Source organism: Balearica regulorum, chromosome 12, assembly GCF_011004875.1.
Source record: "Balearica regulorum gibbericeps isolate bBalReg1 chromosome 12, bBalReg1.pri, whole genome shotgun sequence".
NCBI classification, from domain to species: domain Eukaryota; kingdom Metazoa; phylum Chordata; class Aves; order Gruiformes; family Gruidae; genus Balearica; species Balearica regulorum.
The window spans coordinates 845,404-869,437 of record NC_046195.1 but is presented as its reverse complement, the minus strand read 5'-3'; the positions used below and the strand labels follow the sequence as shown (position 1 = coordinate 869,437).

At 54.9% G+C, this 24,034-nt stretch overlaps 2 protein-coding genes across 4 annotated transcripts in view; one reads left to right on the top strand and one right to left on the bottom strand.

Annotated features, from left to right (window-relative positions):
- The window catches only part of ZNF609 (zinc finger protein 609), a 73,659-nt gene extending 66,505 nt beyond the window's left edge, over window positions 1-7,154 (top strand). For 2 of the 3 annotated variants that reach the window (XM_075763964.1, XM_075763965.1), the window contains exons 4-10: window positions 1,512-1,599; window positions 1,955-4,307; window positions 4,538-4,904; window positions 5,073-5,248; window positions 5,855-6,071; window positions 6,164-6,233; window positions 6,429-6,572. In XM_075763964.1, coding sequence (XP_075620079.1) covers window positions 1,512-1,599; window positions 1,955-4,307; window positions 4,538-4,904; window positions 5,073-5,248; window positions 5,855-6,071; window positions 6,164-6,233; window positions 6,429-6,435 — 3,278 coding nt within the window. In that variant the 3' untranslated portion in view covers window positions 6,436-6,572. Of the gene's footprint in view, window positions 1-1,511; window positions 1,600-1,954; window positions 4,308-4,537; window positions 4,905-5,072; window positions 5,249-5,854; window positions 6,072-6,163; window positions 6,243-6,428 lie in introns of all 3 variants that reach the window. The other variant, XM_075763966.1, reaches the window with a different exon arrangement.
- Window positions 7,155-11,149: 3,995 nt separating this feature from the next.
- On the bottom strand, window positions 11,150-23,623 carry OAZ2 (ornithine decarboxylase antizyme 2). The gene is given in 6 exon segments (XM_075765107.1): window positions 11,150-11,520; window positions 12,935-13,020; window positions 14,767-14,942; window positions 19,923-20,003; window positions 20,005-20,080; window positions 23,499-23,623. Coding segments are annotated over 6 exon segments (573 nt in total). The 5' UTR covers window positions 23,519-23,623; the 3' UTR covers window positions 11,150-11,386.
- Window positions 23,624-24,034: the final 411 nt, after the last annotated feature.

Here is a 24,034-nt window from a genome sequence, read left to right as displayed (position 1 = left end):
CACGTTTTAGGAGACACGCGGGGTGAAGACCTGGGATCAGCATCCCCCTTTCTCCCTGCGTGGGGCTGCAGGCTCCCAGCAGTTGGTTTTACCGCTCGTTTCTACCCCACGTTGTCTCCGGCGTCATGTCCCGGCCGCATCCGTGTTAAGGCAGGTCCCCGGCACCTTCCTCCGAAGGCAGGACCCGGCCTCTCCTGCCCACCGGGAGGAGCCGGCTGTGGGTCTTGCGTGCGTGTTGGCACCGTGTCTTCCCACAACCTGCTCCCACCGGAGCACCCAGCGTTTTCCAGGAGGAGAAGACCTGCATTTCATTTCTCTTTCCGAAGGAGACCCACATGTCAGACCTCAGCTCCGTATATTATCCCCACCGAAGCCTGCAGCTGGCTGCTGGCACGGCACAACGGGGGATACGGGCTGAGATTTATAAACGTGCTTCAGGCACAGCTGCTCTGGGCTCCCTCGGCTCCATCCGTCTCCCGGGGCCACGCGGCCGTATATCTCGCCGCGTTCATCAACCCTTGCAAACGAGTTTCCTATCTCCCGAGTTTTACCTTGCTCAGATAAATGCGCTCGGCGCAACGGACTCCGCTCCCGGTCAGATTAGTTCTGCGGTAATCAGAGCGGTCTGTGACGGGGAGGAAATAGCCACAAAGCTGAGTGATGCTGTGAAAGACACCCCCCACCCCAAGAAGAGATGCTGAGGGTCCGTGTCCTTGGCGTGGGTGTGAGCCAGGCTGCTTCTCTTCTCGAATTGGCGTGAAAAAGCTGAAACCACCGGGTTTTCCGAATGTCCGATGCTTTTGCTCCGTGATGGGAGGAGATGCGGCCCCGTGGATGGTTCCCCAGGCAGAGATACGGGGCTGATGGGTGTCCTGGGGGTGCAGGAGCAAAGGGAAGAGGGGGCACAAGGGTTGTTCCCCCCGCCAAGGTTGGGTTTTCCTGGCGGGGTGGTCGCCTGTGCAGGATGCTGGGCTCAGCTTGCCATCTAGTGGCAATAACAGCCTCTTCCGGAGAGCCGCGGGGTTCACGGCAGCACATGGCGGGTCATAGCCCTGCCGGGGGGTGTCCACAGCTCCGCGCTGGGGTCTACAGCCTTACTGGGGGCTGTCTGCACCTCCCCTGTCTGCGTGAGCCCTCGCCCCCCCCAGCCCCCCTCCCAAATCTGCAGCCCTTTGGGGTCGCTGGTTTTAGCATCCCCATGAAAACAGGGAAGAGCGCTGAGCGGCTCAAGGAGGAGAGGTTGAGTGGACGCTGGCCAAAGCCACGTCAAGAGAGGGGATGAGCCGGGGGGTCTCCGGCTCCCATCTTGGTACCCCTCCAGCCCAGAGCCTGGGGTCTCACCTCTCCCGAGAGCTCAAGACCCCTTGTCTGCCTCTCTCCGGCCCTAAAGCTGAGCTCTTCCCCCTGCCTATCTCGAGGGGTAGATCCCCCTTTGCCGCGATGCCCAGAGAGGGGCGAGACACCGTGGGGTCACGCCTGGCCCCGTCTGACCCTCTCCCCTCGCCTTACAGGTATGCTGGTGGTCAACGTCACGTGGAGGAACAAGACGTACGTGGGGACGCTGCTCGACTGCACGCAGCACGACTGGGCGCCTCCCCGGTAAGCAGCTGGTGGGGTCCGGCAGCCCCTTTCGCCCAGGCGCGGAGGGCAAACGCGGCCACGTACGGCCCCCGTAGCCCCCGGTACGCTCTGCCCTGTGCCCGTGGGGCTGCCCCTGGGGCTTGGCATCTCCTCCTTGCCCAACTGAGGTGGCTCTTTGCGGTCGCAGGCTCTTTTCTCCCTGAGACTGGAGATGGTTGAGGATTTGCCAGTGGACCTCTCCGGCTGCTCTGCGCTGGAGCAGTGCGGGGAGACCAGCCTGCAGGACCGATGGCGAGGGGAGGAAGGGGATCCCCACCGTGCAGCGGGGCACGGCCATCTCTCCATTAAAACCTCCTTGTCCTCCTCCCGGCAGGTTCTGCGACTCTCCCACCAGCGACCTGGAGATGCGCAACGGCCGGGGCAGGGGCAAACGCATGCGCCCCAACAGCAACACGCCGGTCAACGAGACCGCCGCCGCCTCGGACGGCAAAGGGACCAGCAACAGCAGCAAGACCCGGGCGGGAGCCAACAGCAAAGGGCGGCGGGGAAGCCAGAACTCCTCGGACCACCGCACGCCGCCCGGCGGCACGGCGGAGGACGTGAAGGCCAGTCCCTCCTCCGTCACCAAGCGGAAGAGCAAACCCCTCTCTGACATGGAACTGAACTCCAGCTCGGAGGACTCCAAGGGCAGCAAACGCATCCGCACGAACTCGATGGGCTCGGCAGCTGTGCCACCCGCCGCGGTCAAGGTGGAACCGGCTGTCCTCGACCGCAACTGCCCTTCTCCCATCCTCATCGACTGTCCCCACCCGAACTGTAACAAGAAGTACAAGCACATCAATGGGCTGAAGTACCACCAGGCCCACGCGCACACGGATGACGACAGCAAGCTGGAGGCAGACGTGGACAGCGAGTACGGCGAGGAGCCCTCCCTGCACGCGGACATTGCGAGCTGCAACGGCGCCGCCGTCTCTCAGAAGGGCTCGCTCTCGCCGGCTCGCTCGGCCACCCCCAAGGTGCGCTTGATGGAGCCCCACAGTCCCTCCCCGTCCAGCAAGTTCAGCGCCAAGGTCCCCTGCAAGAAGAAGCTGGGTGGGGAAGGAGACACCGACCCGGGTGCCCTGTCCAACGATGGCTCTGAGGATGGTCCCTCCGTGGCCGATGAGACAAGTAATGACGGCTTTGACTCGCTGGAGAAACGGTGTGTTGATAAGGACAAGTCAAAGAAGGCATCTGGTGCTAAGCCAGAGAAGATCCCTTCCAAAAGCTTGAAGTCTGCCAGACCCATTGCGCCAGCCATCCCCCCGCAGCCGATTTACACCTTCCAGACAGCCACCCTCACCACAGCCACCCCCGGTTCCTCCACAGGCCTCGCCACCACCGTGGTCCAGACCATGCCCAACAGCCCGCAGCTCAAACCCATCCAGCCCAAGCCTACGGTGATGGGAGAGCCCTTCACAGTCAACCCTGCCCTCACCCCTTCCAAGGAGAAGAAGAAGAAGGATAAGAAGAAGAAGGAGCCCAAGGAGGTGGAGAACCCTCTGACTCCCGGCAAAGCCTGCAGAGCGGAGGAAGGCAAGAGCCCTTTCCGGGGAGAATCCGGCGACCTGGGGACGAAAGGCGAGGGGCTGCTGAATGGCTCATCCGACCCCCACCAGAGCCGGCTCGCCAGCATCAAGGCCGAGGCGGATAAAATCTACAGCTTCACCGACAACGCCCCAAGCCCCTCCATCGGTGGTGCCAGCAGGCTGGAGAACGCCAACCCAGCCCAACCCATGACCCCGCTGCACGTCGTCACCCAGAACGGGGCAGAGGCGAGCTCAGTGAAGACCAACAGCCCGGCCTACTCGGACATCTCCGACGCCGGGGAGGATGGGGAGGGCAAACTGGAGAGCGTGAAGGCGAAGGATCCGGAGCAGCTGGTCAAGGAAGGCGCCAAAAAAGCTCTTTTCCCCCCGCAACCCCAGAGCAAAGAGTCTCCTTACTACCAAGGCTTTGAAACCTACTATTCCCCTGGCTACCCCCAGGCAAGCCCGGGGTCCTTGAACCCTGGCAGCCAGGCCGCAGCCGAGACACAGGCCTTGAAGCTGAAGAAGGACGAGGAGCAGGAGAACCCAGAGGTGAAGGTGAAGAGCGAAAGCTGCGAAGAGAAGAAGACAGAGCTTGGCGGCTCCAGCCAGCAGCCCTCGGTCATCCAGCAGCGTCCCAACATGTACATGCAGTCCCTCTACTACAACCAGTACGCCTACGTGCCCCCCTACGGCTACAACGAGCAGGGCTACCACGCTCACCTGCTGAGCACCAATCCTGCCTACCGCCAGCAGTACGAGGAGCAGCAGAAGCAGCGGCAGAGCCTGGAGCAGCAGCAGCAGCGAGGGCTGGAGAAGAAAGCGGAGCTGGGCTTGAAGGAGAGGGAGGCAGCGCTCAAAGAGGAGTGGAAGCAAAAGCCGCCCATGCCCCCAACACTCACCAAGGCTCCGAGCCTCACGGACCTCGTCAAGTCGGGGCTGAGCAAGGCCAAGGAGCAGGGAGGTCCCGACATGGCCAAATCTGTCATCATCCCCAAGCTGGAGGACTCGTCCAAGCTGTCCGGCAGCCAGGTCCCCGAGGGGCTCAAGGTGAAAATGAGCGAGGCCAGCCACCTTGGGAAGGAGACCACCGAGACGAAGGCTGGCTCTGAATGTGGCCGGCAAGCGGAGGTGGACCCCGTGCTCTGGTACAGACAGGTAATGCCTGCCCGCTGCTCGCTCGGTCCTGCCTGCTGGCCCGGCGGTGGGCTTTCTCCTGGAGGAAGCCCCTCGCCACGGCTTCGCTGTTCCCTTGGGGCTGGGAGGTCACAGGCGGGCCAGGAGGAAGTGGAGTGGGGGGTCGCTGGTCTCCTCCAAATCCATCCTGGTTTTGGGACAGGCAGGGCTGGGGGGAGGCAGCTGGTCTGATGGTTGGCTGGTTCTTGCAGGAAGCTGAGCCCCGGATGTGGACCTACGTGTACCCGGCGAAGTACTCGGACATCAAGACAGAGGACGAGCGGTGGAAAGAGGAGAGGGACCGAAAGTTGAAGGAAGAAAGGAATCGAAGCAAAGAAGCCACATCCAAGGAGGACGGGAAGGAGAGCACCAGCTCCGAGTGCAAACTGACCCCCACCGAGGAGGCTCGCATGGTGGGGAAGGACCCCAGACCCAGCGTCCACGTCCCTGTGTCTTCACCCCTCACGCAGCATCAGTCCTACATCCCCTACATGCACGGCTACTCCTACAGCCAGTCGTACGACCCCAACCACCCCAGCTACCGGGCCATGCCCACCGTCATGATGCAGAATTACCCAGGTAGGGAGCCAGGGTCTTCTCGGGGATGTCCCTTCCCAGTCCGTCCCTGCTCCCGGCGCAGTGGATGGCTGGGGGACATCCTCTCGCTCCTGGAGGCACATGCGCAGAGCCGCGTGCTCCTCCTGTGCTGCCCGAAGACTCCTGACTGCTTTTTCTCACCCCCCCCAGGATCATACCTTCCCTCCAGCTACTCCTTCTCCCCATACGGGAGCAAGGCGTCTGGCAGCGACGACAGCGACAAGTCCCGAGCCAGCCCCAGCGTGAGTTGTAAATCCAGCTCGGAGTCCAAGGCCCTGGACATCCTGCAGCAGCACGCCAGCCACTACAAGAGCAAGTCGCCCACGGTGAGGGTCGGGAAGGCGCTGGCTTTGTCCAGCTCCATGCATGGGCTTCAGGATGGTCCCTGGATCCCATCGCCAGCCCGGCGCAACTCTGCCTGCCGTGGGTTTTCGCCGTTCCTGCTGCTGCAGGAGACCTGGGGCCGAGGAGTCATCCCACAACACAACCCCTCTGAGATGGATGAGCCAAACCTATGGGCAGGGCTGGCCCAGAGAAGCGCCGGAGCTCCTCCGGGCCCTGCAGCAATCGGGTGATGCTTGTCGTCAGCCCTGGAGCTGGCGGGTGGGATGCAGGAGCTGTCTCCATCCCACGGCAGTGTAGGGTCACGAGCTCCTCCTGGGCTGAGCTGGGATGACACAGTGGCAGCAAACCCTGGTTTTGGGTGGGAAGGAGCTGTCTGAAAGGGGACCTGTCTCTACCCTGCCACTTTTGGGCTGGTCACCGGCTGTCCCATCATCTCCCAGCAGTGTCCTGGGGGGCCTTTGGGCGAAGGCAGGGAGAATGTCGTCCCAACAGGGCAGCCTTGAGTGCCCAGCATGGGTCTGATGCTGCCTTGCGTCCTGGGGTAGTGGGTAGCGTCCCTCAGTGTGCATCTGCTTTCTCCTCTCCAGATAAGTGAGAAGACGTCTCAGGAGCGGGACCGCAGCGGCTGTGGGGTGGTGGGAGGCAGTGGGAGCTGTAGCAGCGTCGGGGGAGCCGGCGGGGCAGAGAGGAGCACCGACCGGCCCCGTACCTCGCCGTCTCAGCGCCTGCTCTCAACGCATCACCACCACCACCACCTCGGGTACTCGCTGCTGCCAGCGCAGTACAACCTGCCCTATGCAACAGGTGAGAGCCGTGCCCGGCGCTTTCCAGCTCCCCCGGCATAGCTGCATGCCCCTCCCGGGCGGCCAGCTCCTGACGCCGCTTCTCCTCCGCAGGTCTCTCCTCCACAGCCATCGTCGCCAGCCAGCAAGGCTCCGCTCCCTCCCTATACCCACCTCCCCGGAGGTGAGAACGGTAAGGCTCTCCTCCCGCGGCACCGGCACGGCCACGCTGCTTAGTCCGCGGGCAGCCGGACTGGGGTGGAGGTGGCCGGGATGGGCACGCAGGGTGGGTGCCCCGCAGGGCAGAGGGTCTGGCGTTTGCCCGGGGCTCGCAGGGCCGCCGGCCGCGGGAGCTGACTTGGACCTTGGGTCATGGCAGGACGTGACACGTCGGGACGCCTGGGCTGTACGAGACATGTGACTGGCTCACATGGGGAAGCGCTGGAGACTCCTTTAGACATCAGTTGAATGGTGTTAATTGTTCTGCTTGACGTTCCTGCTGTGATCCGAGGCAGACTCTGTCTTCTCCCCCACCATCGGACACACACTGACTCCCCCCCTCCACACCCTCCCCTTTGGTGAGTGGGCGAGCTGGTACCTGCAGAAATATTTATTCTACTGGGCACCGGCGCTCAGGATGGAGGTGACTCGCCTGCCTGGTGCATATGAAGAGGAAACGGAAGCACTGAGGTTTCTCGATGGATTTGGGACCCCGCCGTGTCTCTGCGAGCTGCTGCTTCACGATGGGGCTGAGCACCACAGGACTGGGGGCAGGCAGGGACGCTGCCTCCTGCCTGCTCCTTGCCGGGGCTCGAGGAGCGGGGGCCGAACCCACCGTGGAGTCACAGTCTCAGGAAAGGAAGGGCTGGCTCACGCAGGTCAGGGGGAGGCTGGTGCAAACCCCCCGGGTGGGGGGGGCAGGTGACAGCCTGGCTGGAGGCGGCCGTGGGGCTTGGGGACATGCTGCATGTGGGGTGCACCCTCCCCCAGCCCCATGGCTACTCCAGCAACCCGTGGCACCCACTACTCTGTGCCTGCGTGGGCGATGGCCGGAGCGGTGGCTTGGGGGAGCCGGGGGCTGCTCTTGGCCCCAGTGAAGCAGCCCCTGCCCCCACCACACCACACCCCCACACCCCTCCCCCCCAACCCCCCACTTCAGGTGGCTGGGGCTCGGCGGGGCTGGGGGCAGCCGGGTGCAGAACTGGGGGGGGGCTGCGCCCATCGCCCAGCCAGCTGCCAGGAGTCCTCCCCAGTGCCTTGCACGGTCCAGACCTGCCTGAAGCTCCTGCCTGTGGCTTTTGAGTTGGTTTCTGAGCTGTGACTCTGCAAATCAACCCCCCACCCCCGGCGTTTGCTCACACACAACCCCCCCCCGCCCCGCCCCCAGCCAGTGCTCCCTAAACCCCAGGGCAGCGCATCCCACTCGGGCCGGGCCGGGTTGGGGGGGGGGGCAAGGGCTGCGGCTCCCCTTCACATCCACCTTCTGCTTTCAAGGCGGCTTCCCCAAGCCATGGGCAGAGCCCAGCGAGGAACAAGCACACTTAGGCTCTGCCAGAGGCACTTGGGGCCGTACCGGCGTGTGTCATTTCCCCCCCTCCAGCCTCGTGCCGGGGCTGGGGCCACCAGGCCCTGGAGGAAGCCGGTCCCCACTCCCGGCTGCTCCCCAGTGCCCGAGGACAGGGGCTTTCTGGTCCTCTGCTCCCCCAGCCCCGGAGCAGCTCTCCCCAGGCCGATGCTCTACCTCGGCCCTGCAGCAGCCGGGCCGCCCCGGCTCTCTCCCTGCCGCTCCCCGCTGCCCGGCCGGGGGAGCATGGGGGGGGCCATCGGTCTCGGTTGTGTGTCTGTGTCCGTGTCGCACCAGGCCCCGAGGGGCCACTGTACCGGGATGCTCTGCCTGCCGGGCTCTGTACATACTGTAAAAAGCAATTGTTTGAAAGCTGTTGTTTTGGGTTTTGTTTTCTTTCCCCGGTTCCCCCTGCCCCCATCCCACTTTACCCAGTTGGAAAGAAGGCGCTTGCTGGTTTCGGTCCTGCTTCAGGCGCTGGCAGCAGTGGCCCCAGCCTGCTCTCATCATTCGACTCATTTTTCTTCCACTCTTTGTTGTCTTTGCAAGGAGACAGGGGCCACGTGGTCCGGCACAGGAACAGGGTAGGCGATGCCGAGCAGCAGCTTGACACCCCCCGCCCCCCCCCGTGCCCCTTATGGAGTCACACACAGCTGCCAGGCCGGGGTCCAGAGGGGTCGGCGTGTGGGGAGGGAGCCCCGCAGCCCACCTGTGGAGGAGCATCCCATCGGCTGCGCCTACCTGCGTCCTCAGCCAGTTTGGCAGAGCCTGGGTCCCAGCACAGCTGGGGCCGCTCCGGGGGCACGGAGGAGGGTCTCTGGGCAGGGGGTGATGGGGGGGTGTGTGCCGCAGGCTTTACCAGCAGTCGAAGGGGTTTTTGGTGGGGTGTGGGGGGGCTGCTCCTCATCTCCCCAGTTGGGTCCCAGTTGAGTCTCCCTTTAGGTGTTAAAAGAAACAACGGTTTAAGCAGAATAGGTTTGAGGTTTGACGTTTTTCGGGGTTGGTTGTTTTTTTTTTCCCAGTCAGTTCTTACCCGCGGGGCTGGCACCCCAGCCCTCCGCGGCGGTGCCGCTCCCCTGCCCGCGGGGTCCCCCCCTCCCCAGCCCCGTCCCTTGCCCACCGGGCCCCGCGGGCAGCCGGCCAGGGCATCAAACTGTTGGTGTTTATAGCTCTTGTTTCCATTGGCGTTGCTGTGTTGGGTTTCATTTCAGTCTTCCTAATTCTGCCCTTCTGTAAAGTGTACATTATTACCAAGTTCCTTGTTTTTTTATATATATATATATAAATATATATATATACAAACTGTACTCTTCTTGCCTTTGTACATTTGGGCAAGGAGAGAGAATAAATCTTTTTAAGAGACAATCACAAACATGTGAGGGTGGCTTTTTCTTCCTGCTCCCCCAAATTCAGGTTCTTTGTCCCCAAAAGCTGTGGCCAGCGATTTTTTTTCAGGGGGAAGTGGGGTGGGTGGAATCTCCATCCTTGGGGCATCTCGGAGGGCTGGAGCAGGCACGCTGCTCCTGATGCCAAGCTCATCGGCCCATGGCCACCAAGGGATGTCAGCTGTGACAATTTGGGTCAGAACATCCTGAACCCCTGGGTACCGCCACAGGGTCCTGCCCTGCACCAGGCAAGCCCATCTCCATCAGGCCAGGGAGCCTCCGTTGCAGGAGGCAGCCGGAGGAACTGGCACGGCACAGGGCAGAGCTTGGCTCCTCCAGCTTTGCAATGGAGGCAGCACCCAGAGAAAGCAGAAGCACCTTAGATTTTTCACTTTAAAAAAAAAAAGTATTTCTGAAGACACTGAGTGATGTGAGACCTCTATATTTGACCACACTTGCTTGAGCCACAGGGCATGAGAGCATTTGGTACCCCTCAGAGAAGCACGTGCACTGGCACAGCCTCATAACTGCAGATTGGTACCAAGCTCCCATGATGAGAACGTTGCACTTTACCAGTGAGGAAGGAGCAGAGTGGTTCCCACCCCATCACATCAGGGAGGGGCCAGCAGAGGAGCACCCTGGGGTGGCAGAAACACCCCGGGAGGCACCTGCCAGCCCAAGGAAGGAGTGGGGGCAGCTCCAGCTATGAGAAGGGATAAAACGTGGCAGTTCAAGAGCCAGAACTAGAAATCAGCATTGTTTCAGCACAAGGTCTCCTCTGTCTCTGCACAGGAGGGGCAATGCCTGTTGCAGAGCTGCTACCAGCATGAGAGGGGCCGATGGTCCCACAGGAAAAGCTGGGGCAGAGATGTTCCCCTCAGCACAACCTCTGATCAGACACCAGACTTGGGATTTAATGCCCCGCTGAGAGGGAGTAGAGCCATCAGCCCTTTCATTTCATTGGAGGGGAAGGAGGGAAAAAGAGACACAAATTTTAAGATGATTTATTCACACAAACTCATATCCCAGCCCCACTTCTCTCCCCCAAAACAGAAAACACTGACCATGACGTTTATGGAATGGCTCGGCTTCAGCTTTTAACAAAACCCTCCACGGCAGGGCGAGAGCACAGCAAAGCACACAAGGACAATTCCACCCACGAGCAGGCAGGCCGGGAAGAGCTGGGAGCATGCCCATGAACACACCCTCCTCCTGCGGCCTTTCAAAGCCAGCCAGGTTACATCCGCACCACACCGAGACAAGAGCACAACCTCATCCTCCAGTGTTAGAAGGGGCAGGGTTGAAACACAAGCTACTGCTGGCAACACAGCCCCATCCTGGATGGGGAGAGCATCCCACCGCAGCGTCCACGCCTACCCCACACGCAACCCCCTTTGGTTTGGATACGGCCTTTAGCTCGGCCTCTCAAGTCTTGAGATCATCTCTTTGGAAAGGTGAGGAGGAAGAACAGAGGTGACAGCCCCGGGCCTGCTCCTTACCCATCCTCAGGTGGAGGAAAAAGCTGTAGAGCATTTTTTTTTTTTTTTTTTTGGCGCTTTGGAGCATCACAACCATCACACCGCAGGCAGGTAAGGAAACGTTCCCCCAGAGCGGGGGTACTGCTCCGAACACTCATTTGACCCTCCGAAAGCATCGCAGGAAGCCCACCTGAGGCTCTGTTCCTTTCAAATAAGCAGCCCCAGCTGTGTGAAGTTCATCTGAATGCCCCTTTTATTGAACGCTGTGATAGTGCAGTGGTAACATTGAACAGAGTTAAGACTGCTTAAAACAAAAGCTGGAAGAGCAAGAATTTTGAAAAAAAAAAAAAAAAGGTTAGACCAGTTAAAACAGCCTCGGTCGCCCCAAAGCACAGATGCGCGGGGGTTTTAACGTAGTGTTAAAGGTTAACTCGAGCATCTCTCCTCCACGCGCCTACCACCCAAAAACATGCCTTCTACTTAAGAGTCTGAGTGAAAAATAAAAAGGTCGTCTGTCAGATGAGCGCACATCGGGTGACGGGGGAAGGACCAACACGGGTTTAGAGAAGCCAAGGAGTTGATACTGCATCTACCGCTGTGCTCCCCACGCCGGGCCTGGGCCCCCCGCGCCCCTAGGCTAACACACCACACAGCTGCACGTAAAGAGCTCCTATGCCAGTTCATAAACATCTTCCATTTACTATTTGGTGATTACATGTGTGTATATATAGTTCTCTAGGCAACACATTTCAATGAGATAGTCAACTCTGAGGATACACAGGCCAATCTAACAATGAGAAATGCAGTTTCAGTCCAACAGAAGCTTGTTTTCCCTTTCCTCAAGAAAGGAGATGTAACCCTCTCTCCCCTCGATAGCATTTTCAGGTCACACCGGAGTCCCCTGCCGCAGCTATTCTTCATCAGAGGAAGAGTTCTGATCCAGGGGGTACACCATGAACATCACGTCTGGCCGTGACGGGACAGAGGGGTGGCCAGGCCTCACGATTTCAAAACCCAAGAAGCTGAACGTCTTCAGGAGTGGAGCTACCAAAGAAAAGGAAACATGTTACCACCAGAAATAATCCTCATTACCTGCCTCACATGAGAAGCCACAAATATCAAAGTGCATGGAACACCCTCTGCGAGCGCATCCAGAGCTTCCTGCACAGAAAACACCAAGATTTTAACATCACAGCCCTCTCGAGGAGATTTTGTCTCTCCCTGCATTCGTCAAAGCTGCTCCTAAGTGTGAAGGGGATTTTAGTTGTGCGGCAGAGCAGGTTTGTCCGTGTTTATGTCACTTCTCTGTGACCCCAGAGTTACCCTGGTGCAGCATCTCATCTCTACAGCATCCTCCAATGATCAACTTCAAGCGCTGAAGGCTCATGCGGAGGAGTCCTGTGTATTTTCAAGACAACACTGAATTTCAACTGCATAGACAAGGACCCAGGATCTGGAGCGCTCCAGAACTCATACAAATAAGCCAGGTCCAAGAGCATCACACAGCCTGGTTTTAAAAACAAAACGCAGCATCAGATGTCTCCTGTAACCAGCCACTGCAGAGGTCACCTACGCAGCCCGCGGTGTGGTGGCATTACAGCAAGAACTTAATCTGAAAATTATTCTTGGCGTCATAACACAGAATGACATCTTCCTGGGCTCAGCGCAGCTTAGCTCTAACAACGCACTTCGTTTCAGAGAAGCCAGCGCGGCTTGTGAAGTGGCAGAGTAAAATTAGAATTAAGGTTTGAATTACTCCTGCCACAGCAATTGCTTGGTTACTAACCTGTGTCTTGTAAGATTTAAAGTGACACATCCATAGCTTGGTACCTCAGCGCAAATCTCCTCAAACTTCCGTGCTGTAATCACTCATCCAACACGTCTATCTTTAGATCCTAATGCTGCCCCCTTAAGCCATAAGCATCTATAGCCAGGGTGAGGATTACCTGTAGGTCTAGGAAGGGCAAAAGTGCCAGCAGATCTTTAAAAAGCAGATGAACGTCAGGGCAACAAGCTATAAGAGTTCATTTCCCACATAATAACCTCTCCCCGGTTTCTCCTTCCAAATCACAGGAGCCTGGTGCCAAATGGAGACCGTCACTCCTTACCAAAGAAGAAGTATGGACCAATTCCTGGACAAAAAAAGCCCCCAAGTTGCTCAGGAGCAGCTTTCCACATGAGAGTAGTAGTAGTAATAATTTAAGTGCAGGACAGTAAAACATACCTGCTGGAGAAACCAAAATACCCCCTTCTCCCTTAGTCTCAAGAAAGGGCTTGTTTTCTGCACGAGAAGCTATTTCTACTTTTTCAGAACAACATGAAAATTATGCACGTAACATTTACTGCAACGGGAAGCATCCCGTGGAGCCTTGCCTTGGGATTACCAGATTTTTGTACAGCTTCAGCTGCACCGTTTTAGATCTAGGGAGCAAATCTGACAGCGGGGGTGAGTTCTCACCTCTGTCTTCTCTGCTTTTTCTGAAGCAAATAAAGACATAGTTTACTTTCATTTTTTCTTCAGCAAATTCCAACAGTGCTGATAACCTGCCAAGGAGGAGGAAGACAAAAGAACATCAGCTATAGGAAGTTCTGTCCTGAGGAAGCCTCTGAGCATTATCAACTGTTTGGATGTTTTCAGGCAGAAAAATTGTTTACAGACCCCTTCCAGCGAACAATGGGTGCTGAAACAATGGGCTTCCTGCTTAGTTATCCAGCCCTGCAGAACCAAGAGCTATCGTCACACCAAGTCACCCAAGTCCCTGTCCTTGGCATCTGTGCGCCAGCACGCAGGAGCACCCATCCCCACCAGCGATTTTGAATATTGCAGCTAATCCTGAGCCAGGCTGGCAACATACACAAGGGGATCTGCACGTTTTGTGCTTTTGGGGAAGGAAAAAAAACCCCTAAAAACAGGGAAAAGAGCTCATGCCAGGTAGAAGAGAAGAGAAAACCATCACTGAAGGAGCACATGCACAGGCAAAGCTGTTTCCTGAACACATCAGCTGGATGGCAGAGCTGATGCACCCGGAATCCACGCTTCCCACCTTTCCAGCTAAATTATTTCTGCTGCCTCTTGATGGAAGCGGCGCTGCATTAACCCCTCTCTGAGCCCTGGGGATCATCACCGTCACCACTGGCCTTGTAACCATTTACAATGCGGGCTGCTAGAGCGGCGACAAACAGGGCTTCAATCGACATCTAATTAAACAGCAGTCGGCGAGACTGGAGCGCAGCGAGGGAGATTACATTTGCAAGGGTTTTGTTAATATGGTAATGAACTATTTTAATTATAGCCTCTACTAGGCTGTTTTACCTAGCTAAAAATAACCTGACAAAATTGCACTTTAAGTCACGATGACACAGGCGGGTAAATACCCTCCCAGAAGAACCCGCTCCCAAGAGAGCGGGCACTTGGGCAGCCAATGGATTTATGAGCTGACTGAAGGAATTACACAAACCTTTATCTGGATTTCGGAGTCAAATGAGACAAGCGTGAGACAGCAAGAATACTGGCACTTACTGAAGGTGCCCAATGACGGTTAGTTTTTTGGTTGGTTTTTTTTTTCTCTTAATTAGCTTGTGTTATTTACAGATGAAGCCTACTTGGAGATTTAGGACTTCAGAGAGCTCTGCAGAGGAATCCAGTAAAGCCACATGGACGCTACAGCGCTCCCCGCCAGCGGAGATCTCTGGCACAGCACTTGGCAGGAAGTAGCTGCTCTGGAAGCTGCGTTTACACAAACTTCCTAGAGCAGAGCTGTCTGGACAAAACACTACCGTATTCTGCCAACAGAGAAAAAAAATCAGAGGCTCTGGCAGAGCCCAGCGCCTGCGTGGCCATGCTCCAAGCACAGATCCACCTACTGATGAGAAGGAGCATCAATATAATGAAGGGGTTCCCCCCCTCCCGCAAAAGAGAGGAAAACGCCTGCCAAAATAAGCTGGCCAAGTGGCCAGCAGAACAAAAAATCAGAGAAAGGCGTGTAGATTTTCCATACGAAAGTATGCAAAGAATCACTCTCCGCTCATTTATTGCTTATTTTTCATTAGCACAGGGACTCAAAAAACCCATCTGAAGTGATCACTAAGGGGGGGGGGGGAATATATATACATGGAGGACTAACAGGAAGACAGTTCTCTGAAGGAAGTAGGGACATACTTCAGATACACAAACCAGAACAGAGCTGCCGCACATCCAGCACATTCTCCCCACACACACAGCATCACCCACGTAAGCAAAGTCCTGCTCCCCGGGGAGCCACGGAGGCAGCTCTGGGATCCTAAACTTACCCTTCTTTGCTTCCATCAGCTAATAATCCGTCAGGGATTTCCACAAAGAGGCTCTGATTAGAGAGCACTGCATCCCAGGAGGAGGTCTTCACCTCTGTGACCTTGTACTGGAAGTGGACAATATGAGGCTTCCCTTCGTGCACTGGGACATCTTGGTTAACAGTGATCTTCTCGTCCTGCGCAGGGGAGGGAGGAGAGCTCATGAAATAGCCTTTAGGGTTAAAGAAAACTATCCATGAGATTGTAGACCAAAAATGTAAGAGATCATGCTTCAAGGAGCATGCAGAGGGACTGCGTTTGCAGTGAGAGCACCCTCCCGAAAAACCAGCCCTTACAGACGGGTGTGCCTCCAGAGTTTCACTAAAATTCACCACCGTGAGACTCACCATAGCTCGTGAAGGTACGCACAGCTGGCTGCGAGCTCACGTCTGAGCCTCAGTGCTCTAAACAAGCGTGTAAGTGGTTAGGAGCTATTGTTCTAGACTACCTGTAACACCTTGCTTTTATTCTAACCTAACACAAAAAGAAAGAACAAAAAACCACAAAAAGAAAGAACCAAAAAAAGTCCTACATACTAAACAGCCAGGGGAGTAAAACCAGAGAGAGCAAATGCAAAATAAATGGTACCATAGTTTTACTAAGACGAACATTATACTTTTCCCTTCCCCTTTCACTGGCTCAGGGACACACCACAATGAGTACTCAGACCTCATAGTGATTTTCTAGTAATGTTTTCCTGTTCAAGGAAACGCAGTTTTGCATATTTACATTATATTAAGTTTCTGAGTAGTGAAGAGTCAATTCATTCACCGCAGGTCCTGGCCACATCTTTGAAGGATGGTTCATAAACTACCCTTCAAAGATCACAACTGGAACCAACAAGCTGGAAGAGCATCTGCCGCCACAGTCTGACCGATTTCGTTGTCTCCCCAATCCTCCCCAACAGAGTCATCTTGTCAAGGGATGACCACAAATCACTTCCCCGGATTTTACAACCAACTGTTACAGCAAATGCTTTGCCTCCTGATACAAGGGAGCAGAGAGAATCCCAAAACAGACAGAAGCTATGCAGATCTGAAGATTGCGAGGAGGTCTTTTCCAGAGACCACAAACGTACACGTCCCTCTCCCATGCTGCTCTAACTAGAACGCCAAGCATGCAGACCGCCTCAGATTCAGCTCAGCAGTTCCTAGAAAACAATTCTGTGGTTTAAACTCCATCCCTTCTCCTGACAATTTTTGCTGGCAGTTGGTTTGCCCAGTAATGATTTCCACATTTCACTGCGAAGAGCCCCAGTGAATTGATGAAGAAATTCATTAGGTTCCCAAGTTAACGTTGTCAACCGCATCAGAAGCTAAACTGTTCCCATCTGCTTGGTTACAGGCTCATGCGCTCCGATTCCCTTGCATTTACAGAGTCACCTGCACAGCTTTGAAGGACAGAAGTAAAACGGACAATACAAGTCACATCTGCTCCGTTCCCGAGTCACCTGGCCTGGGAAAGCCAGGTGTCCCTCTCTTCTCAACAGCATCAACAGGTGGAGCAGGAGGTGGTTTATTCCATCAGGTCATTAGGTGAGTGACTGTCCTATCTCCAGGCATTTTATTTTAACAGGGTGATTAATTCAGCAGCTCGTTACAAGCTCTGATCTGCTGATAATCAGCAAGATCCAGTAAGAGGGTGGAAAACTGCTTGGTATCGCTGCTTTTCAAGCAGACGTTTTCTTGTAGGTGGTTTTAAGCTATGAAGGTATCAGCATTGTTGGAAGACCAGTGAGTAGTTCAGCAAATACATCTCCGAGAACCTTTCCGGGCTCCTCAAGCCAGCGTCCCAGTGCTTTAACTCCTATTACATGTATTAAAATAGATCCCACTTCGTTTGACTATAAAGAAGCCATCCAGTATGTTAATGCTGGCGACAAAGTAACGCCACATGCAAATTAGGAACTGCCTGGCTTCGTTAACCAGAGCAGAGGAAGCTGCTGTTTGTTTAAAGCCCACAAAGCTTAGCTGAAAAACAAGTTTACACTTCATCAGAATAAATATCCTGTAGGAAATAAGTTTATTCATTGAGTTCGAAAGAAGTTTTCACGGCTGTGCCTGCTGTTGGGTTTTACTAGTTTTAAGCCAAGTGCACCAAGAAACATAACGACAGCTGCTCAAGTTAAATCAGACTGCTGCCGAAAAAGCCACCGCAGAGCCAGCGGCAAGAGTCAGATCTGAGCCCAGAGAGCGCTCCGCACTACGGAGGTGGATTATAAAAAACCCAAAACCAAGGGGATTACGTGCACATCCTTCACCAGCAACTTTACAGGAGCCTTTCACAGTTGTTGTTACTGTGCAGAAAGCATCTCTGTTTCGGAAGAGATCCTTCTCTCAAGAAAAGCTCACAGATGCTTCTTTTCTTACACTCCCCGAAAACAAAAACAGGGTGAGGAAGTTGAGAAAAGCAGGCCAGGATTGACACATTGGAGGGGGAGGCACATGCGTGCATTTGTGCAGAAAGACTGGCAGGAGCCTGCAATAGGAGGGGAAAAGCTTTCTGAGCCCTTCTGTCACCAGAAGTCATGCCCTGCACTCCAAACCTAGCACGGTTTTTCCACTTAAAAGCCCCCTAATACGACAGCCCATGAACCAAAGGCAGCACAACCGCAGGAATTAGTAGAACCGGTTCCCCCGGTTCAGTGGGAATTACGTTTACACAGCCTGTCTTGGGCAGCTGATATTTTATTTCTAGGCATCAAAATAGAGACAGCGAGATGCCGGGGAGAGAAGCTGTTCCTGTGAAGCAGCAGCCCAGAATTCTTTGGAAGCTGCTCAAAGCAAAATCCTGTTTACGCAACAAATGTTCGGTTTTAGTTCACCCCTGCAAAATCCCCCCACTATGCTATTGCAAGGAGGAAAAAAAACCCCAACCCACCGGGCTACCTTTTATACACAGCTGCCTAAACCACCAGCTCTCCAGCCCTGGGCTCCATTTCAGTGAAGTAAAGCCACAAGAACCAGCTTCCACTTGGTTATAATTCATTGAGCACAAGATTTTCCAATCCAGCTACGCTCCTCAGATGTCCTGAGAAGGACGAGGGGGAGGGTGGGGGGCGGTGAGGGAAGGCCCCTACATGTTGGCAGCGTAAGAAGAAAGGATGTTATGATCTACCATAGCCAAGCGACCGGAGAAACCCGTGTAAGCAGCCTACTGTTGGCATGTGCTACACCTGCAGCCTCCTGCCAAGTTTGCTAGCCAGAGCACGTCCCTTTGCACAAAGCCCATCCTGGCTGCACAGCACCCACGCCGATCACTATTGCATTCCCAGCTCAAGTAAAGCTCCCCTGATGAAGGGCCGAGTATTAAGTCTCTTAACACAAAAATCCCAACAACTACAGGGAGCCCCAGCTGCTTAATTTACAGCGCGGTTGTATACGAGCACTGCGCTGCGTACACCGAAGGAGGCAGGCTGGTTCAGAAAGGTCATCCCTTGAACGAGAACAGCTGATACAGCTGGAAAAAGTACTTAAGCTTTTGGGGCCAGATGCCTTCCCAGGTCACGCTGAAGCTTGCTGGCTGAAAAGCTCAGCCTGCTGTAACTACAGGACCACGAACCTGAACGTGTGACCGAGAGGGGCAGACAGAGTCCCGGTAACCCCCATCGGCGGTTGGGCTTTAATCCACTGGCAACACAGCCCACTCTGCTCTGGGATGAGCTATGTGACAGAAGGGGCTGTTTTTCTGACAGATTCTGCTAGGTTTTGTCAGCAATAAATCCAGAAAGAATGATACCCATATTTCTGGGATGCAGCTATCCAGATGACATCCCCACAGGCAGCAACCCCTGCCTACACACCACTGCCAAAAGCTTCTGTGCGAATTCGAGGCCATACTGAAATCAAACGCTTCCAAGTCTCCAAACTGTGATTCTTTCCACCAGCATCTCTTCCACCTCGAGCCCGTTTTCTGCCTTTGGACTCTGCTGGTGTGTACGCAAGACTCGGCAAAGCTGGCCCGCAGGAGTTTAAGTTGCAGGGTCCCCTGTTTCTCATCCCTCTAACAGCTGTGACAATTCAACTCAATAGAGTTAAGCTGATGTTACATTATTAAGAGCCTACAGAGGTTGACATTTATTCACAAGGTAAGAGGGTGAGGCACACACTAAAAATTCACTGAGGCTGCGTTAAAGAAAACTCCTCCGAAAGCAGCCATGAGGTCTGTGATTCTCTCACAAATTTCAAGATGAGACTCCAGTGGCTGTGATGGAAAAGGGCCTGTATCTTTTCATCGTGTAAAAGTCTGTGTGCCTCCCACAGGGTAATTAAAAATCAAGTCTAACACCTATGACAGCACTCCTGTCTGAACAGCCAAAATTTGCAAGCTTCGCATAAAATTTAGGCTACCTCATCTGATAGCACTTTACTGCCTGCCCCTGTCCCAGAGGGGAGACAGATGTGTGCCACCAAAACACAACACAAAATCGCACAAGCGCCGATTATTCTACAGCAAGGAACAACCAGGTCTCCTCATTTGAAAGGAAAGGTCCCGTAGAATGAAGAGAGCCAAAAAGCGAGGGCTACACAGATCCGTGCGCTCCTAAACAAGCCTGCAGACACAAAGCCTTCCTGCGCTTGCCTCATCCTATTGCACGTGTTCTAGAAACGTTTCCGTCTGTAAGGTGGACGGCCACCTCACCCTTTTGTGAAGTCAGGAGTTACTCTGTACATCGGTTCAGGCAGCTCCCAGGCTCCGACAGCTTTACCTTCCGGACAAGGGCTCAGGAAGGAGCTTATCAATCATTCTCTCTCTGCATTTCACCTCTCTGCTTCCCGCTTCCTCTTTTTGCGAGACATTTAAGAAGCCATTTCATGTTTTGATAACGCTGGCTCCGCACACAATGGCCGAAAGGGGCCTCTGGGAACAGGGCTAGTGAATTATTTGCTGCACACCTTTGAGAAAAGGTCTCTCATTTCTTAGTGAACAGGTGATATTTAAGCAGGAGAGAGCTGCATGCAGCTCAGCGATCTGCCAACAGGGTCACTGAAAAATTAACTGTTCTCCCGCTTATTACCCTGGAGTTACTTGCATTTATTCCCATCGGACTGTGAAAGGAACCGAACGCAGTTGCAATGCGGGTACAGGTCATTATTTAGATGTCAGATCTTTCTCACCTTATATATCAGAGCTGAAAGAGAAGGATCCCTGCTACCCCCTCGCCCACCGGGGATCTTCGACAGTGGGTGAGGGGCATCAGGAGCACCACAGAGGCCCTGGAACAATGTGCCTGCAGCACTGCAGCTGGGGACAGTTACTCAAAGGTAAAATACTACTGCAAGGTAAAAAAAAAAAAAAAAAAAGAGAGAGAGAGAACACCAGGTTACATTAGCAGGGATCCCATTTCAGATGCTACAGTTCCTCACAACCCCAAACCACTCGTATCCCTGCTCCTCCACAGCACGTCAGAGGCAGCTATCAGGGCTTTAGCGCCCGGACATCGACATTAAAACGCACTCGCTGCCCAAGTCGTGTCAGAAACCGGCGGTGTTTTGTTAGGAATGGAGGAGGGGCTTTGCAGCCAAGAACCCGGAGAGAGTGCTGAGCAACCTCATGCTAATAAGGGACGCCTGGAAGGCTGCCAATAGCAGATGGCTGGAAACGCATGACCAGATGAGCACACATTTTCTATAGACAAATATCTACAAATAGATCAACAGGACCCAGAAGGAAGAGGTTTAAGTTTCACATTTTCAAAACGAGGAGGAGTGAAAGGGCTGGTTCTTCAAATATTTTCAACATGCTCTACAACATCCGAGTTGACATTTTCACATGCAAATGAGACATCACACAAGCATCCTTCGCCCCAACCCTAAAAATTACAAGTTCACCCCAGAGATCTACTTTTAAGAGCAAGAAAATAAGTTCCCCTTGCAGTTTCAAAAAGTTTGTTTGGACATCCTAAGCATAGATCCTTTGAGATCACTTTGAATGCAGGCTTTAATATCTGCTCTAGCTTTTAGGAAGTTCACGAAAGCAAATTATTTTACTTCTGGGGCATTGCTTCCTTTATCAGTACCACAAAAGCTCTTTGCTGAGGCACGGCACAGCAGCGTTATTCCTCTAACAAAGCCTGCAAAAGCAACGCAGAGAAACCAGTTGCTCCCCAGCGTTCCCATTATGAAACAGGCCAGCGCAAAGCTATGTAAACACCACCAAAATAAAGGGGAGCATGAGGGTTTTCAGTAAGCATGCGGAGCGAGGAACAAGGCTGTAAGGGACAGACTCTAAGATGTATTGACAACTTACTGTCTGCCCTAAAACTTCTCACTTGAGCTGGTCCCAAGACCGTGTTTTTCCACTCTAATCCCTCTCCATGTGGGAGAGAGTTAAGCATCCAAAGACCAAGCACTGAGTTGAGCTATCAGAATCACCTGAACCACCTATACAGTGCGCTAGAACACATACCAGACTGCAAACAAACTGCTGAAATCCAGCTTTTCTGAATGCCAAAAAAAAACCTCGCAAAACGCAGTTAGGACACAGGCAGAATTTGCTAAGATCTTGGCTTGCCATCTCATACCAAAATAATCTTTCTACCGGAAAAACAAATATTCTTCCTCCACATATTTCCTCCTCCTGGTTTGCGAGACAGCGCTCTTCATCAGCGTTCCCATGCGCCATGGCCTACAGCAGACACTGCTCGGAGAAAAGGCTGTTTAAATACACCAGGAAAAGATATTAAGCAGTTGCACTGAAGACGTCTCAGGGCAAACCCCTTCGCACACATGCTCAGTGGTGTTTTGCATTCGTACGGTCCCTCCTCACAGCATGACTGGGGCTATCAATGGACCACTGTGTATTCAGTAGTAGTGGATGTCAAGAGGCATGACAAAGCACTTTGCTGTGCAGTTCCCCACCCCCAGAAAGCTGTTGGCAGCTTTGTTATTCCCTTCCCTCCTCCCTCACCCTCCAGTCAACAATGTACTATTGATAGCTCTCTCCAACTTGCGGCCAAGGCATCAAGAAGCTGGATAATGAAGTGTAGTTGTGGGGGAAAAAAAAAGAAAAAAAAAAGAAAAAAAGAGAGAGGCAGTAGTTTTCATGCAAAGCAGTTCAAGACACTTCCCAGTTTTGCTTCCTCTGGCACATGCAGAAGTCAAAACACAAGCCCCCTTCAGCAGCTGAGCCTTGCCTGCGGCACTAGGGCTTCACCGGACCCACACACCACCACTATCCTCCCCCAAAACTTCGCGGCAGCAGCCAGCTAGGGTCCCAAGAGCAGCACCATCCAGCAACGCTGGGGAGCGAGCGTGTGGGGGACAGATTAAAAGAGGTTTTGCTTCCTCCAGATGTGCGTTAGCACCCTGGGAAGAAGTTCGTGCAAGCACCCGACAAAGTCTCAGCCCTTCATGCATTCACGCACGAGCGGTCTGCTGCAACTCTACTCCCCGAGGCCTGCTTACAGCCTAAAAATTGGGATTGTGCTCCCTTCTAGTCTCTCTTCTCTTTTAAGAGGCTGCCTTTCAGCAGCTTGGCGTAGAGTAAGATGCATTTAGATCACCAAGGGCCTTTCCCTGAAGAAACTCCCAAGCGAAAGCTTCTCGAGTGAGTCCTGCCTGAAACGGGAGCTGGAAGCGAGCATACGTTTTCAGCCAGCAGGTATAATTTTAACTCACTAAGCTTCCAACCATCTCAACCCCGTGCCCCGTCCCTGGGAAGCGCAAAGGACGACTCCTCAACTTTTGAACCCCATCACGGCTGCTCTTCAACAACCCTTGCACCCGAAACCCCAGGCCAGTGCCGCTTCCAGTCCACGACAGCGGCCAGCACCTTGGGGCCTAGAGAGCTGCACATTTTCTTGTTTTTTTTCAGTGGTTTTATTTGCCTTGAACACTTGGGCCAGGTGGAAGGATCTACACAACTCCCTTGATGTTACAGAAATGAAGTTTTTTTCTGTTTTGTTTTCTTTTTTTTGGCCCTTTTCAAAACAGGCTCTGAAGATGCAGCTGCACTCAGCCCATAATAAGAAGATATTATGCTGCCAGCCATTGCAAGTCATATATTAAAGAACATGATTTAAGGAAAAACTTGTAAATAACCATCCGAGGAACACAGCATAAGCGGCCAAGAAACGAGGCTGGTTTATGCACATCCTCCAGGTGCCTATTTACATGGTACGATAGACACTCAGGAAATGACACTTTGGGGACTCTCAACAAGGAATAGACACACAAGATAATCTGGTCAGCTGAGAAAAATACCTACAAATCGTGTAAGTTCATGGCTGCTGATAACAGACCTGCCAGGAAAAAAAAAAAAAAAAAAAACACCCCAAAAAACCCAAACAAACCAAACACTGAAAACAAAACCACAAAGCCACCTTTCCTTAGAGATGCGTGGGGACCGCAGGAAGGGAGGGCACAAACCCTCCTCGGCCTTAAAGATTCATTAGCAAAAGGGTGCTCAGACACTCGCTGCCGAGGTGCCGCCCCCCCACCCCCCCCGAAACCCCGGGAGCCAGCCCCGGTGCGCCCGGACACCCACCGGGGGCCTGCCCCCACGGAGAAGAGAGGCCCCGAGGAGAGAATTTACCTCAGGAGAGGCGGAGAGCACCACCACCACCTCCGCCCCCGCACCTCAGGCCCGGCCGCCGCCGCTCTGAGGGGCGAGGAAGGCCGCGGCGGGGAGGGGGGGAAACCCGGGGGGGTACCCGTGGGTGCGGGGCAGCGCGGTTCCCACCCTCCCCGCACCTGTCCTGGGTATTTATCATCCTCGGCTCGGTCCGGCTCACGACTCCGGCTCGGCTGGGTCCGCCCGCTCCGCTCCGCTCGGCACCGCCACCCTCGTTCGCCGCCGCGCTCCGACTGACCCCGCGGGCCCGCGCCCGCCCCGCCCACCCCGCGCGCCGCGCCACGCCACGCCCCGCCTCGCCCCGCCCGGCCCCGCCCACTCCGCGGGGCGCGCCGGGCAGCCTGGGAAACCGCCGCCCCAAACAAAGGCGCGCGCCGCGCCACGCCCACTCACCGCGCAGACTCACCGCGCCGGCGCGCCGCGCCCCCCCCCCCCCCCCCCCCCCCCCCCCCCCCCCCCCCCCGGCCCAGTCACGGTAGCGGGGCGCGCGGGCGTGCGCACGCCGTGCCGGGGCCACGCGCGGCGGCGGTTGATGGCCGTTGGGGGCCGCCGGCTCCGTGAGGGGATGAGAGGCCTCCGCCGCCCCCCCCCCGCAATCTCCCGTGGGGCTGCTGGCACCCCGCGAGTGGGCAAGGAGCGAGGGGGCAGCGGGCCC